The sequence below is a fragment of the Sinohyriopsis cumingii genome, chromosome 2, assembly GCF_028554795.1.
Source record: "Sinohyriopsis cumingii isolate HCF-2022 chromosome 2, ASM2855479v2, whole genome shotgun sequence".
Lineage (NCBI taxonomy): Eukaryota > Metazoa > Mollusca > Bivalvia > Unionida > Unionidae > Sinohyriopsis > Sinohyriopsis cumingii.
Window position 1 is genome coordinate 78,372,632 of NC_142962.1, and position 17,950 is coordinate 78,390,581.

The window sequence follows — 17,950 nt, forward strand, 5'->3', positions numbered from 1 at the left end:
ACTGGTCTGGTGATTGATATTGAATATAACAAATGTTGACTGATGCATGATGGACAAAAGGCAATGCATGATGGACACAGGACTATACCAAAAAGCTTTCCTGGCCTTATGAGCTTAAAAAGAACTATAAAAACTGAAATAAAAACAAATAAAATATAATCAATGAACAATATATGGACAGAAACATAGATACCAAATATAATTTTTCTTCAATAAGTTCTTTTTCCTGCATCTGTGAACAAAGCCTTTGTCCACAACAGTCAAAGTCAAACAATGTTTTAAAAATCTGAAACAAACACTGAAAAATCACTGCAATGGCATAAAAATCTAAATTAGGTCATCAAAGTAAAAATGTAGTAATATTATGCCCAACAAAATTACCTTATGAATCAATATTCCATGTTTTAATGCACTGTGTATTAACATAACTCAATAAAAAGACCAGAGTCTTCAAATTCAACTTCATCTTTCTCAAGTTGTTTTTATCCAATAGTGTTCACAAGCTTATTGTCCGAAAGGTCCAATCAAATCTAAACAAAATGTACAAATAGAATTAAAAATTTCTGTGATGGCATGAAAATCAAAATAATTCATATGAAAAGTGTGTAGAATTTTGTAGCTTCAAGATAACTTTTTGTATTATCGCACTACAATGGAGTTGGTGCAAATACATGCATGCATATGTTCAGACTTATGCACAGATACAATATCATGCTCCTAATGCTCAGAGGTGTCAAATATCATGATGTATATGTAAGTACAATCATTTAGGGACTTAGCTTTACAATGAAAATTTCAAAATGTGCTAAATTATTCTATGATTAGTGACATAAGTTTATGTTCTACTAGGATGGGACCTTAATGAAATGTTGTTGGTAGTCTTCCTGAACAAACTGTGTCAGTGGCACTTTTATCTTAGATGACAAATAAAGAAGGAAAAAGTGAACATCACAGAATATTCATGCCACTTGTTTAATTATATAAATTTCTGTACATAATTATTTTTCTTCTTTCTGTTACAGTGACATTGACCTTTGACCTTTTGACCCCAGAATTGATAGACATTTTACTTGTTGCAAGTACAAGCTGTTCACAAGGTTTGATTATGATCTGTGATGCAGACCTAAATTTACTGAGTGGAAAGCATATGTATTCTTCATTCACAGTGACATTAACCTTTTGACCTTGAAATCAACAGGGTACTTCATAAGTCCATGTACATTCACATAATTTGATAATTGCAGATGGTGGATAACTCATGTTATTGTGCAGGAACAATTTTCTTCTTTCACTCTCAGTGACCTTGTTTGATTTTTTGGCCTTTAAGTCAATATGATTCTTTCTTACCTCTAGTGCAAGTCATTCACAAAAGTTTAGTAATTATAGGTGGGGGAGAACTTGAGTTATTGTGCAGGAATGAATTTCTTCTTTAAGTCAGTGACCTTGACCTTTTTTGATTTTAACTCACCATGACCAAACTTACAGCATACTGGTAGGTATATTTCGGGATGAAGGTATGAGATGCATCAAAACTCTTTTGATATGAATACCCTGAGACCAAACTTGCAATGCAGGTACATTTTGGGATGAAGGTATGACAAATCAAACCTCTGTTGATATGAACTGCACTGATACAAGCTTGATTAAGCCAAATAAAAAACAGTATGTGTGGTTCTAGTTACCGAGCCCTATATTTTTGTTTGGAAAAAAAGTTGGAAAAAAAGAGAGAAAAAAATTGGAAGAGAAAAAAATAACAAAGGGATGTAATATTGATTGATGTTAAAGTCAGGATGTAAATGATGCTTATTTTATAATTCATGCTCCATCCAAATCTGACCAAACCAATAAAATAAGTTTGTACCTACCTACCTATCATAATTTTTTTTTTTCAATATAATCAGAACCACCGTTATTTTTTATCTGGCTTTATATCAAGCACATTTCTTTTTCCAACATTTTTTAAATCTTCATATTGAAGTTTAAAAATGACAGCATCTTGAAATAAATGTTTTTGGACACTAAAGTTGGATCACTGTGACCTAAATTCCAACATTCATCACTGCTTCTATTTATTTGAGTAAATTCTGACTCATCTGGTTGAAACAATATTCCGTGAACTGCTCACAACTCACCATCGTGACATATACATAACAAGAAACAGAATTCATAATTATAATTTATTTACTTATTGGACGGAAATTTCATATAGTTGAAGCTATTCGCAACAACCTATGTACACAATTTGATTTAAATATTATTTATAATCAAAACATGACATTTAATGTGTTTTCATTAAAACTTCTGAAAATTACCAAATATTTCTTTAGGAAATATTTAAGTATAGTCATACTTGAGTCCTTTTGTAATCCAGTTTTTCAACTTTAAAAAAAAAATTGTTATAAGTATTTCATAGTTTATCAAGACTGTCACTGGACCATCTGATGCATGTAACTACACAAGACATTTGAAATTTTTCATACGGTAACAAACATGATGTATTCTTTGTCATCTATAGCTAAATTCTCAAGAAGTTGTTGTTGTTCTGGGTTTATTGCCATTTTTCTGTGCAAGGTGGCCAGTAGAACTGGTGGAGAAAGAACCCTAGAAAACCTTGGTTATAACCATTGATCCATGGGAAACTACTGGCAAGCTGCCTCACATACCAACATTGGCCAAACCCTAGACTCAAACCCACAAAGACAGAGGTGAGATTACGGTAAAGGCAAGCACGTTAGACCACCCAACCACCAAATTTTCCAACAGTATATCTATATTTGAATCTCAATTGTCAAAGGTAAAGTGGGATGACTCTACTTTACAAAAAACAACAGCCAAATTTAACTTCATTCATTGTGTATATCATTGTTTACTGTTCTGTACTTGATATCAATCTTCATTAAAGAGATCTCAACACTACTCATGAGCTGAACATGCAGTACAAAAGTCATGGAGACAAACAGACTCTTGACAGAATATTTTAAATTGGAAAATATATTTTATTCTCCTTCAAAATCAATTCTCATTGAGTTCCCATACATTAACGTATAATGCCAACACAAATATTGCATTTAACAACCCCACATTATTATGTATACCTGTTTTCATAATAATTTGTTTCAATTAAGCTTATTTATTTTGAATGGTTGCTATCATAAATACAGGCATGTACTTGTAGCGTGTACTTTCTATGATTTACTGACCATGGGTGATTAATACCATTGGTTGCTTAGAGAATACATGACCTAATTATAATATAAATCAAGATCCCAATGAAGAAAACTTTTAAAATGAATTAGGAAAAATTCCATAATTTCTGGGTCAGTAGCACACACCTAGACCTTTGATGGTTTGCATCAATGGGTGGATTTTATATAACTTGAAAAAATGGGGGTTTTATAGGAATCAAATGGGTTATACCTATATCATTTTTGTAGGAATCAAATGGGTTATACCTATATCATTTTTTTAGATAAAAAATCTACAATCGAAAGTGCTTTAAAAGTGTTTTCAGTACACAAAACTACAAGCACAAAGACGTGTATCACATAGTATTAATTATGCAAGAAACGATGCATATTGTTTCTTTGTGTTTGTATATATATATGTATAATACAAATCACCATCATCTCCTTAGAATTGCAAAATATGCCATGTGATTATACATTCTGTGATATTAAAGACATGTAGAAACACACAAATTCTTCTCTCAAATTTGGTTCACCAGCATAAAGAAAGGTACAAAAATATATAAAAAATATATCATTTATCTAACTGAACAGTTTTGTGTAAATAAATATACAGTGCTAATAATATACATCTTTTTTCTGTATAGCTTGAACATGGACAATCCAACACGACTGGTTCATCTTGTTGGTAACACATGGATGAACTGTGGTGGGCAGAAATCATTAAAAGTGTTTATATTGAATCAAGAAATAATTACTTTCATATGGATTATTCAATTAATAAATATGCTATTTCAATTAATTGATATATTTATTAAAGTTTCCTCTCTGAAATGTCATTATATGAATAAAAATTTCATATGAAATTTCTTACAATTATCACAATGATAATAAATTACTTTGTGCTTTTGTAAACCAGCATGGAGGTCATTCGATAACAGCTTTTGATTTTACTGGTCCATACGCATGAAAGTTTCTCTTTTTCAAATGTGGGCTGCTTTTCTTGTTTTAAAGATGTGAATAGAAATGACAATGAACTAAAATTGAACAAACAAGCTGACACTTTAAAAGACTTTGTTACATGAAGACTTGCAGAGTTGTTACATTCTGTCTATGCTTGCCATCTGACAGAAACAGGAGAAATAGAAATTGTCAAAAAGAATAAAAGATGTTATTGAAGGTGACCTTTCCAGCAAAGTACTCCCTCAATATAAAGTTATTCATGGGCACCATACACCTTATCCTGAGGTATTTGTACACAGTATTACTTTTTAATAATGAAATACCAGTCTTATATAAAGGGAAATCTTGTATTTGAAGTGACTTATAATGAGGAAAAAAAAGTTTAATTTGCTGGTGAAAAATACAAACAATGTAGACCAAGATCAGCTATTGAATTTAGCAACAAGATCATCTGGATCAATCCTGTTTTGTTGTTTGGTCAGCACCTTCTGAAATAATGGCAGATTCAATAACAAGTTCAACTGTAAAACATATATTTACAGGCATTACTATGCATGTGAATCAACAGACTTATTTAAACTTGAATTTATGAAAGATTTGCCTATATTTTATGATTTTAAATTTCTGGATGACTTTGGAAGGGTCAAAGTCATTCAGTTAAGCACTTTCCTTTTAGTTCATTTTTCATTTGCTGTTGTAAACATTCACATGGTCATCATTGACAATTACATGATCATTTCTGGGGTGTGTGGTTTGGGTTCTAAGTTTGATCTGCTTAATTTGGGAAAGGTTCATGCTTCTGCATGTGTATGCATTTTTAATGTGCTGGTTTTTAATCACTTGTTTCGTTGTTAAATGAAGATAAAGGCTTTTTATTACTCATGTTAAAGGGAACTGGAACTATCATTTGCTAACTGATATATGGTTTTATTACATAGCTGGAAATGAATGTAGAGATTGCTCTCTGTGCCAGTCAGGCATACAATGATTATTCATCTTAGGATAACCAATACTTTATCTTGGTTTACTAACTATACTTGTTGCTTGCCATCACAGTTTCTCATATCTGGAGACAAGTATTAGTCAATACATAGAATTCTCATGATTCTAAACAGGCCAGGATGGACAGATTGATGTCCATCAGATTACTTACTAAATGGACGTAATCAAAGGTAGAGACACAGCTTAGGTGGCCTAGTGGTTATAGTGTCCACCTCGGATGTGGGAGGTCATGGGTTCAAACCCCAGCCAAATCATACCAAAACCTTATAAAAATGGTACTAGCAGCTGCCTCGCTTGGCACTCAGCATTAAGAGTTAGTGTTAAGACTGGTCAGCCTGGTGTCTGGATAATGTGACTGGGTGGGACATGATGCTACATGTATGTGGCATGATGCCCCAGTGCTAGACATCACCATAAACTACCACTGCAGACATTGTAGCAATATGACCAATTTTTTTTAAAACTATGTTAAAAATCCAAATTACGCACTCAAATGTAGGACTTGCCAATAATATGTGCAATTTGTGTGCATTTTGTTGACATCTTAGCGTGATTATTTAAAAATAAGCAGTTATCCCACAATCATGCATCCCAGAGAAGACCATGCACTGTAATATAGCTTTGTAAAAAATGATTTTACAATAAGCAGATTAACAGAGAAAGAAGACCAGACTGTACTTGTATCACAGTACAGCAAGTAAAAAATGATTTTACAATAAGCAGATTAACAGAGAAAGAAGACCAGACTGTACTTGTATCACAGGACAGCAAGTAAAAAATGATTTTCCAATAAGCAGATTATCAGAGAAAGAAGACCAGACTGTACTTGTATCACAGTACAGCAAGTAAAAAATGATTTTCCAATAAGCAGATTATCAGAGAAAGAAGACCAGACTGTACTTGTATCACAGTACAGCAAGTAAGAAATGATCATGATCAGGCTTTTATCAATTCTGGGTCCTCACATTTTATCAATTCTGGGTCCTTGCAAAGCCATCAAATTAATACCTGCAGTAAAGCAGCAGAATTTTCACAATTAGAACATTTCCAGTTTTGTCTCTGAAATGAAAGAACTTTATTTTATCATGCATCTCAACATGGTGAGTCAACATCATTTTAAAAGAGTTTATTTACAGTTTCATTTTTCCAGTCCATAATGCGAGTACTTTAATCACAGTATGGCAAACAACAGTGGAACTTATCACAATCATGACTTTGCTGGTTCTGTGGATTCATGTAGTGAGTCTACATCCCCATTTGAAACAGTTCCATTTACATGTTCATTTTTCATCATACGGGGATAACGGGACTTAATTTCTTTCTCTTCCTTCAGAATTTCATTATACACCTTTGGCTCCACAAAACATAAGGAATGTCGTTCACGAAGGTTTCCATTATACTTCTTTGTCCAATTAGCTGAAAATATAAAATGAAAGTTTTAAATTCTGAAGATTTAAAAGTGGGTCTGGTAGGAAATTTAAGCAATTCATTTCATGAAGTGTATAATATAACAAGGAAGCCTATTAGAGCCAAAGGATTTTGTATGCATGCTGAAAATTTAAATTAGTGTCATGAAATTTTATTCCATTTATTTTCAATGTTCTAAAATTTGACTTATCAGGCATCTTGAAAATTCAGCTTCTATTTAAAGAACAGTTGAACAATATAGGTTGAATTTTCAACATTGTAGGATGAATAACAAACATAATTAATATGAATTCTCAATGGATGGAGGTGAACATTAAAAAAATATATTGCAATGACTTTAAAAGGTTTGGATGATAAAATTGTGAGAAATAATGCTATTCTGTTGAAGCTTTCTCTGAAGATTTTTGAAGCTGTAAAAACTGAAGTGGGATGACTCTCCTTGACAGCTGGCACATCTTGTACCATAGTGAGAAAACAGCATTCTTAAATACTGCAAAATATTATTATGCAAGATATATTCGTGTATATACAGAGACATATCTATCTGTGGTTCAATTTTGAAAGAAAAAAAAAAAACACTTTAAAACATTATTACAGAAGAAATTCCATGAAAGTTTCAGATTATGTAATTACTGAAATTAATTAATGAAATTAATAATATTAGTGCTATTATTACAGTTATATTATTCAAATTCATGAATTGAAAATCACTGAAAGGGAGACAACTCTCACAAGAAATTAAGTAGCATTGTAGACGGGACAAGGTACAAGGTAACATATAGTCATATCTTCCTTCAATGCAAACATTTCCATCAAACATGGCATGCATTCAAGCAGACTATATTTTCAACAGCCATAGAACAAGTACATGTATTAGTCAGTCACCTGGAAAGAAGTTTTATGCATATGTATAAGGACTAATAAAGGATTAAATATACTGCAAGCATATATTAGAAACAATCAGTAATTGACCATGTCATCCAGTGCTTTGTTCTAACTTTTAAAGCACACACCAGAAGTTGTAATTTTATTTCAAAATGTTTCTAAGGAAATTTACACTATTTCAAGCCTGAATTTGCAAGGTAACACTACATGATTACTACATTCCAAGCATGCATTATCAAATAATGTATATATAATATGCACCTAAATGTAATATGCTTTCAATTTTCAATAAGCTTGGATAAACTTCTTAGAGGTCATTCTAATACAATAAAATTGGTAATTTTTATGCATTCTGATTTTTATTATTTAATCTGTTGAGTCCTTGTGTAAAAGTAAAAACAATAAACATTTACATGGCCACTTTAGTTCAGAAATGTACCTTATTCCTCTCCCCACATACAGAAAAGTTTAAAAATATTAACGATATTTTGGAAAATTTATAACAGTAAAAGTTCATTATATGGTAATATAATCTACACTTAAAACCTAATTGATTATTTCATATCTTTTTACATAAAGTTTCAAGGCGGTATTGAATTTTTCTGACTACATCATTCCTTAAATTAGTATATTTGAGATTTGTTATGAGGATATAATGCCCTGTAAAAATTTAAAATAACATAGTGTCTACTGTTCATGCTGTTAGAGAAAGGCAAGTTAGAAAATAAATGTAATCAAGACACCCATGTCACACCATTCATTCACCTGCATACGTAGTTACTGTAGGTTCCCTATGAAAGAATATGGCATCGGCCAAATCCTCCTCAAGTTCTGTCAAAGGAGACAATTATTGAATAGCATTAAGAGGCCATGTTCATTACTAGAACTGAAGATTACATTCCCATCTTGATATTAATATAAGCATTTTTTATTTTATTATGTTCATTTTACAAGTTTCTTAGCTTGTACTGTAAATTAGCTATGTTTTTGTTTATTATCAATATTCACAGAGTTCAAGATGATACAAATAAATATTTTCTGAAAACTTGACAAATATCGGTTCTTGTATGCAAACAATATTGCATTTTCGGCAATCCAATAACTAAAGTGGAAGTCTGTGAAAACTGTCATTTGTTATTATCTGACAAACAATAACTTCATAAATCTGACAAACAATAACTTCATAAATACAAACAATGTGCCTGAAGTTAGGAATATGTCATGTTCAAAATAAAAATGCAATAGTTGATTTCACAAAATTCTCTCATTCACTGTCCAGCTGCAAGTCAAAAAGGGCAGTAACTCTTACAAAAATCAGGGGAGCATATCATGTGCATCCTTCAATGATGCATACAATATTTACCAAGTTTCGTAGCACTCCCATCCAAACACCTCCCAAAAAAACCAAGAAAAGGTGCATTCACAAGATTCTGTTTTACACTGCATCAGCTGCAGGACAATAATGGAAATAACTATAACAAAAACTCAAAACAACGTGATCTGGCAAGATGTACACCTTCAGATGACAACCATAATTTTTACCAACTTTTATGACAATCCATTAAAAACTTAAGGAATTGTTGTGCTAATGAGATTGTGTCATACACTGCATTAATCTATAAGACAAAAAGGGCAATGACAAAACATTCAAGAGCAGAATGACTTATTGTTATGAAGATCTAGAGGTGATAGCCATGATATTTATAAAGTTATATGGCAATCCATCATAAACCACAGGACTAATGAGATTGTCTTACACTGCATTAAGCTACAAGTCAAAAAGGGCAATAACTCTAATATAATTGTAGCAAAGTGGTTTCTCCATATGTACATTTTCATATTATGACCATAATATTTACCAACTTTCATGGTAATCCATCCAAGCTGTGTGTTGAGCTAATGGTGCATTTGAAATAGTGCTGGACAGTCAGACCGACGGATGGATGGACATGAAGAATACTATATACCCTTCCTCTATACTGACGGATGGATGGACATAAAGAATGCTATATACCCTTCCTCTATACAGGCAGAGGTAGAACAATTTAACCACGCTAAACCTCAAGTGATGTTTGCTTTTAATTTTTGACTGAGCCTTTCTGGCCACTGAGGAATTAAGCTTGTAATGATTTCTGACCCATGAGAATGTATAAGGATAATGCCATAATTGCTAGAACTATTGCTTGAAAACTGCCATGCTTTGTCTGGATTGAAAATGTAAAGCATAAGTTGCTGTTGTAGCTGAAGTATCATCAATGTTTGACTATTACCAGATATATTCCCTTACTCCTGCTCTAGTCAAACTGCAAACAGCACAGACCCTAATCTGCTTTCACATAATGAAGCAGATCAGAGTCTATGCTGCTTATTCTAATGATTACTCCCAACAAACTGCATAGACCCAGATCTGTTGGTGCATTATGCAATGGCAAATCAGGGTCTGTGCAGTTTGCAGATGAACTCAACTTCTAAGCAGGTATATATGGCAAACAAACAAAATTTTGTATGTCTGGCAATGAATATAATCAATAGTTTGAACTGAGTACTACATGTAGCTACTTTTGACACAAAATCCAACTTCGTGCCATCAAGAACAGTAACTAATGGCAGCTAACAGTAACGGTGATTATGCATGGTTCATTTTGCAGAAACAAAACAATTTCCATTTTGGTGTGGATGTTATATGTTTCCAACTTCCTATATGTAATAAATAATATGTAAAATGGACTTTGCCTTTAAAAAGTAGTGATAAAAATTGTCTTTTTTTGCAAGCCACTGAAAACTAATGCTTGCAAAATATACCTAACTTCACAGATTCAGACATTTTTGATACCTCAGATATTGTTGAATTAGTTTATCTTAATTTAATTCACTGCAATACACAGCAATCTACTGAGAAACTTGTAAACACCCCCTGGTCCCCCCTCCCCGATAAAAACAATGTAGACCATTTGGAAAGCATTCAGGCATGTCTACAAACAGCAGTATGAAGACATTTAATGTTATCATACAGGATTACAAATTGGGTCACATTAGCCTGTTTGGCATGATGAATTTCCTCAGAAAGAAGGCACATAAGAAGTGCATGAGCCAACTGTCAGAAAAACTGAGTTAAATTTAAAAACAAGATTCTTTCTTCACAGTTTTATGTGTAGGTCATGTTTAACTGTCAGAATGCTATACTTTTCATTAAGCTGCAAGAACAAATGTTGATAATAGGTCACTGTGATTTTATTATTTGACATTGTGATGCAATATTTCTCAGTATGTAAGCTCATGTCCCATTTGATGACTGTTTAAGTTCATACATGTATAAGTAATTTGTACAGAAACATGGTATGAATTTAATATAAACTATTAATGTCATAATAAGGCTCCAATTAATCTGAAAAGTAATTCAATACACATTTCAGCATGAGCTACATAGCTTTCTTCTGTTTACAATGTCTAACTTTGTAAAAATGTGCAGAACTCTACCACTGCTTGAGAAATAGATGCATTAATCAAATATATCTGGTACAACCAGGAATAGTTGTTCCTTTGATTCATTTAAGTCACAGATATTGCTGAGTCATGCTGGTCAATAACTGAGTACATATTGCTCTGACAGATCCCTGTTCTGTCACAAGGCTTCGGGATTAGTGTTAAATCTCCAGGTCTTCTGATAAGGATATAAAAATTCCTTGGATCTTTACAAACCTAACTACAAACAAACTATTTATCTAAATGTGTTTGTAAATAAAATATACAAATTATGATAAAATGTTATATATAATGAAATCTAAGATTCTTTTAAAAAAAGTCTCCAGGATTTGACTTTTTAATAATTTTCATTGGAAAAGAAATGTTTTTTTTATTTATATCTCCCACTTGATTTATCACTGCTGTTGGTTTTTATTATCCAAGAGCAATATATTTTTCATAGTAAAAAAAAACCCAACATAACAGAAGCTGTGTTATATATAATTTTGATAATTTAAATGGAATGGCATTGAGCACAATATGCATTCTCAGACATTTTTCTGGGGATCCAATGACTTCCCTACTTCCAGTATGAGCTATTTCAAACATGTGCTAAATTCACAATGTTAGCTACATCACTGCCTAGAAGACAAGTCAAGGCCTCTTGTGTCCCAGGACATTCCTCTTGACTTCGCTTCTGTTTCATGACATAATCACTTTATACAAAATTTGGTTTGGTTGGGTGCTTTATGGTAAAGTAACACAAATAGGCTATCTAGTGCCAAGGCAACTGGAGTACAGTACATTGCCCAAGGGCACACCAAAGCAACCAGCCTGGGCAGATTCACACATGCACCCTTTTTGGTTGCAAGCTAACTACAGCACCACAGCAGCTTCTGCTTCTATTAGTTGTCTCTTATGACATGCAGGGGAGCTCACCCATACTATTACACACCCCAAAAAATAATATGCATGGCAAGAGGAATATGTATTAGGATATTGCAACTTCATCTAGTAATGAACAATGGCACTCCTCACTTGCTTTTGTTTCATCCTTTCTGGATAAATATATGAAGATGGATTTCATACTTTTTGTATTATGGCAGGATATTTCCCTGCTTACAGTGCATATGTAATGATAAAATTAAACAGAAGCCAAAGTGAAGTATTTAATTTTGTCATGAGTTAGAAAATTAGAGCTTGATGAATTTCAACCAAGGATTTACAAAGTTTAGTTCAGATCTTTGTCACTGCAGATTATATGATTACACGAAAGTACACATATTGCAATTTGATTCAATTTTGAAATACATTCTTAGATTTCTTCAGAAGGGTGAACAAAGATTTTCAGTAACATCAGCATCTGGACTTGACCTGTCAGACAAATAACACAATGCCAAACTCTCTCCGAAACTGCATGCCAAAGGGGTATGTTTTCTGCAGTCATACAGTGATAGTATACAACCAAGATGATATAAGTTCCTCAACCATCTACTCTTTAAATCTATACTAACATTAAAACTGATCTACATTCAATTAATGTTTTTGGGTATTGCCCAAGAAAGATCCACATGCAGCTGTCTGGATCTATAGAGCCCCAAGTGGGCCATTAGCACTCACCTATTTTACCTAACTTTCAGACGTTTATACAGTTCTAAAATTGACAAGAGAACTGCATAAGTATCAAACTTAAATACAAGTTCTGAATATGTTTTTAAAAAACATGAAGTGAAAATAATACTAGACATACCATCTATACTTGCTTATAAGTAGAGTCCATTTGCAAACTGCACAGACCCAGATTTGCCATCTAATAATGTGCCAGCAGATTTGCATTTCTACAGTTAGCTATGAGCAATCAGAAGAATAAAAAAGATAGACTATTATCTACTGGGACATTATGCTATGGCAGAGCTAGTCTATTTTGTTTTGCAGTTGGACTTGACTTATAAGAGAGGAAATGTGGTACTAAGGACACAAAGAACGTGACATTTGCAATACACTCATTGAAAGATAATTTTGTTTGACTCACGATAAATTTATCTGTTTTGAACAAAACATTAAAGATCAGTGAAATTTTTCATAAAAACAGAATTTGACTGACTAAGCAATAAAGACTGGTAATTTACTCCCAATCTGAATAAAATCTGTTATTTGTTTCATTCCAAAATTTAAATTTATTTACAATGAGTTTTTATTCTCAGTGATTCCATTGCTGACATCCTCTTCAAGAAGGATCCTAATGTAACAGCATCTGTTCAGGAATACTGAAATATTACTGACTACTGCATACAAATCCAAACAGTTTTAACTTCAAGACATATTAGCTTGTTAAATTTTAGTTAAATTTCTAAACTTTTCAAAACACTTTCGTTAGTATTTCATAGAGAAGGATGGTTAAATAATGTGATTGGAAATATTTAAAAAAATGGGTCGCATTTGATTCATCTAAATTTCTCTGATACATAAAACAATGACTAAAATATGAACAATTTATTGTTGTTCATTTAAAATTGAACTTTTCTAAGTTTAAAATAAACAAGACCAGACTGAATGAAAAAATATAAATGTTTTATACAGGTGACTAAAAGTACTATCTATTATTAGTTAAAATGATTTGCTATTTTATGATGGTATCAAAAATTGTTAAGAAAATGTAAAGGTTGACGTTTAGCAGACCAGTAACCACCTGACGTTGATGGGGGAGGGGAAAGGTGGTTGAGATAGCCATTTAAAACCTACTTCAAAAGTAATTAATCATATATGCGATAATGAAGAAGAAGATTAGGTGAATAAAAACTAGATTTTCTACAATCTTATGATCAATAAACTTAGAACTGATATGCTTAAAAGAACTTGATGTAATTTATCTAATATATCTGTGAAAAATTACGGCATGTTTATACCTGCTAGCTCACTATCAGGGGATGGAGGGTCTCGAATCCTCCTGAGTCCATATCCAGTCATTTGTACCCCCAGTTTCTTATCTTTGACTTTGTACTGAGCTGCTGACATACGGCTATGGCTTGATCTTGGACGTTGCGCTGTTGCCAGCATTGATCGTCTTACGTCTAATGGTACAGGACTAGTGGATGTTTCACCACTGCCAGAGGTCCTCTCTTGTGAATCATTCTGCTCTTTATCTAAAAACAAAGTATAAAAATACTGATGGCTATAAGAGTTGAAATGATAACTAATTTACATAAAATTATTGAGAAGAACATAACTCCATAGATATTGCTATTTATATTCTATTTTTGCTATCATAAATACATCTTGATAATATTTGTCAAAATCTTTTCTTTTTATATAATTACTGAATTTATACAAATATTTGAAACTTTATTGGTGAAATTATTGTTGAGATTTTATTTCAAGTATTTTCTACTCATGTTTCAAATTAGTACCATCAGTGCAACAATATCCAAGAGAGATAACTATGATCATGTCTAATAATTTACTTAAACCTAAGTTGCATTGAAAGACACAAAACTGGCCTTGAAACTCCAGTGGATCTATACTTTCCTACTAATTTTAGTAAGACCATAAAGTTTGTTAAAATTATCAGTTATGCAGACTATATTTGGCAAAAGAGAAAGGACACTATGCAATCAGCATGGAGGGACTGAGGTTAAATAAATATAGCAAGAAGAATAGTTTTTTAAATAAAGAATAAGAAAACAAAAAACAAAAATACTTGAAAATGTGTCCTCTGATTTTGTTATATCAGGCATTAAAAATTAGTACATAAGAGTTTTAAAAAGTATGAGTCACGAAAGAATCTAATGATACGGCCACATCAGTCTGAATATATATATATATATATATATATATATATATATATATATATATATATATATATATATATATATATATATATATATACTGTAGTGTTGAATTGCCACCCACTATGCTATGAAAGCAATGATACAATTTTTCAATTACCACCCATTACTATGAAGCAATGTTACAGTTTTTGAACTGTCACCAATTATGCTATAAAATAAATGTTAATTTTTTTTAATTACCATCCTTTATGCTATTATAGCAACTGTACAATAACTGAACTACATCTCATTTCACACATATAAATCTCCCATCAATTAGGGAAGAAAAAAAAGTCACTTCACAACAAAATCATTGCATATTATTTCTTAAGACAAGATTTTCTATTTCTGCCTTAATTATCATGTAATCTGATTTAAATCTGGAAACATGCTACTTCTAAATATAATGTAATCTGATTTACATCTGGAAACATGCTACTTCTAAATATAATTTAATCTGATTTACATCTGGAAACATGCTACTTCTAATTATAATTTAATCTGATTTACATCTGGAAACATGCTACTTCTAATTATAATTTAATCTGATTTACATCTGGAAACATGCTACTTCTAAATATAATTTAATCTGATTTACATCTGGAAATATGCTACTTCTAAATATAATGTAATCTGATTTACATCTGGAAACATGCTACTTCTAATTATAATTTAATTTTTTTTAGAGGAAGTCACCATGTAAGAGTGTGCATAACAAATCAGACTAGCAAGAGAAATGTTTTTATTTGAGACACTGAAAAACTGTTTACATACTGTAAAAGCAATACTATTGTAAAAACACAAAACTTCAAACAACATCAAATTTTTAACATGGACTAAATTATGTTTTTTGTATTATGTAATCCTTTAAAGTTATGAACAAAAACCCGTTTAACACAATGTTATGCATTAATTAGACATTTGTATAAAACCACAACCAGCAACACAATTTAACATTTCACCAAATCCACACCTGTTCCTGTTGAACATAACTATACAGAAACAGAATATATATATATATATATATATATATATATATATATATATATATATATATATATCATTTATACATAAGTAATAGCAAGTGTAAAAAGTGAAGTATTTTACCACAATAAAGCCTAAACAATAACTAATCCTAACCAAAAGCCGTTTAATTCTTTGAAGTTTTCATATCAAAGTTTTTAAGTTTCAAAATTGGCAACAGAAATTTAAATATGTAAAGTTTTAATATAGTACAAAAGGTTGATCCCTGAAACCCTACTCATATTCCCAAATACTGGTTGAGGACAACAGGCCTGCCCTGTATGCATTTTTTTAATAATCAAATGGAAACCCAAAATGTGAGGATGTCCACTTTGCAAGACCTTTAGTGCTATCATACTTAATAATATGTTATGCATTTGCCCAAAGTTATTAGCAAACTTATGTAATAAACCAAGAGTCCCTCAATGGGACTGGTGCTCCTTTACTGGCTGAAAAGGAATCCAAAATTTTACTTTAACTGCTGAGTGTTGAACCTTCTACTGGTCTTTGAAGTCAAGAGTTATCCAAATTATTAAATATGGTGAAAATGAGGAAGTTCGGCTGATCAAGGGCAATCTCACAAGTTACAGATAATTTTCTGAACAATATGATATCAATAATAGCAAATATCCAGAACAGAATATATCAGTGGCAATGCAGAAAATAAAAAAAAAATTTAAAAAATTTAAAAATTCTCAAGACCTGTCACAGGTCATCTTTGCTAGCCAAGGTTCCGATAATCCTATCTACACCATGGCGGATCAAACAGCTATACTAGTGCTTTGTCCTAGCAACATCTATTGGATTTAATGTGTTGCCTCCCTTAGTATAAAATGCCAGCTAACCAGTAGTGTGGTGCATTGTACATCTGCCAAAAATGGTGGTTGCAATTGACCTAAAAAGGATACATTGTAAGTTTAACATTGAAAGTATGACTATCTACCAGAGGGAAGCCATTACAGGTGGATTTGAGTGAAAAGGTATTTGTGCAAACATGGGCCACCACTAGAAAATTGCTTATTTATCTGTCGATTCAAGTTGTGTGCTCCCCTTGTCACAATCATGTAGGAACGGTGTTCAAATTTGAACAATTTAATTTTTATTGGATGTGGTGGCTTGCCACTGCATCCAATGAAATTCACAGACCCGAAGCACAGAAATATCTACTCGACATGCCAAGGTGTAGATACGGTTATTAGAAGCTTGGCTAGCAAAGATGTTCATAGGTTGGGTTTCAGAAAAATCTAACATGTAATTAACTTGCATCAAAAGGAAGATAAAGCAAATTTGGATAATTCTGATCACCCTCTAAAGTAATGTTGCATGTGCAAAAACAAATGCAATGTTATGTGAATTCCATAATGAAAACAATATGGTTGCCAGCATACATTTTATCTTTTTGAGGAAACATGGCCTGCACACCTATTTATTAAACAGATAACTCTAAATTAATATTTCAATGGGTGGTACAGTAAAACATGTCTTGAGAGACCACTGCTATGAGAGACCACCTGTTTTGAGAGACCAGAATCTCCATGCACAGATTTATTGATTATACAGTGCTACAACCTGTTATGAGAGACAACCTGTCTTGAGAGGCCATTATTTTTTATCAGAATGGGTGGTCATTCAAGACAGGTTATACTGTACTGATTAATGAACTTTAGAGATTACTGGCTAGAACAATCTATACTGCATACAATCAAACCTGTATATAACAATCACACAGGAGATCTGGAGGAGCCAAACTTCAGAAACTTCTTCTGTTACAGTGGCTGGACTAATGAATGCTAATGAATGACCCTGCTGGTCACCATAAGTAGGGTCCATAGGATCAAAAAATAGGAATTATTCCCTGCAGACAGCTTGTTATAATTACTATATACAGGCACATGTTACTGAAAATTTGGAAAGTTAGAACTGGAAAGAGTTCTTTGCCTGCATGTCAGGAACAAGATACAAATTGTGCTGGGAAAGTGAAACTATGTGATTTGTCCAGAATTTTATAGAAAATGTGATGGACAATTTGGAATAATGGGCAGAGTCATGTAAATATTTCCAGCAATGAGGGTACAATAAATGGTGGTCACTTTGAACAGGTGGTTACTATATGTGGGTGGTTGCTAGACCAAGTTTGACTGTATATTCATTCATCACAGGGAAAATACTTGTACA

At 32.3% G+C, this 17,950-nt stretch overlaps 1 protein-coding gene across 1 annotated transcript in view; it reads right to left on the reverse strand.

The window, feature by feature from the left end:
• Positions 1–2,163: 2,163 nt before the first annotated feature.
• LOC149805242 (uncharacterized) overlaps positions 2,164–17,950 on the reverse strand; it is a 133,322-nt gene continuing 117,535 nt past the window's right edge. The window contains exons 16-18 of the mRNA XM_089948790.1: positions 13,832–14,068; positions 8,229–8,294; positions 2,164–6,566 (exon numbers count right to left, since the gene is read on the reverse strand). Coding sequence (XP_089804916.1) covers positions 6,358–6,566; positions 8,229–8,294; positions 13,832–14,068 — 512 coding nt within the window. The 3' untranslated portion in view covers positions 2,164–6,357. The remainder of the gene's footprint in view (positions 6,567–8,228; positions 8,295–13,831; positions 14,069–17,950) is intronic.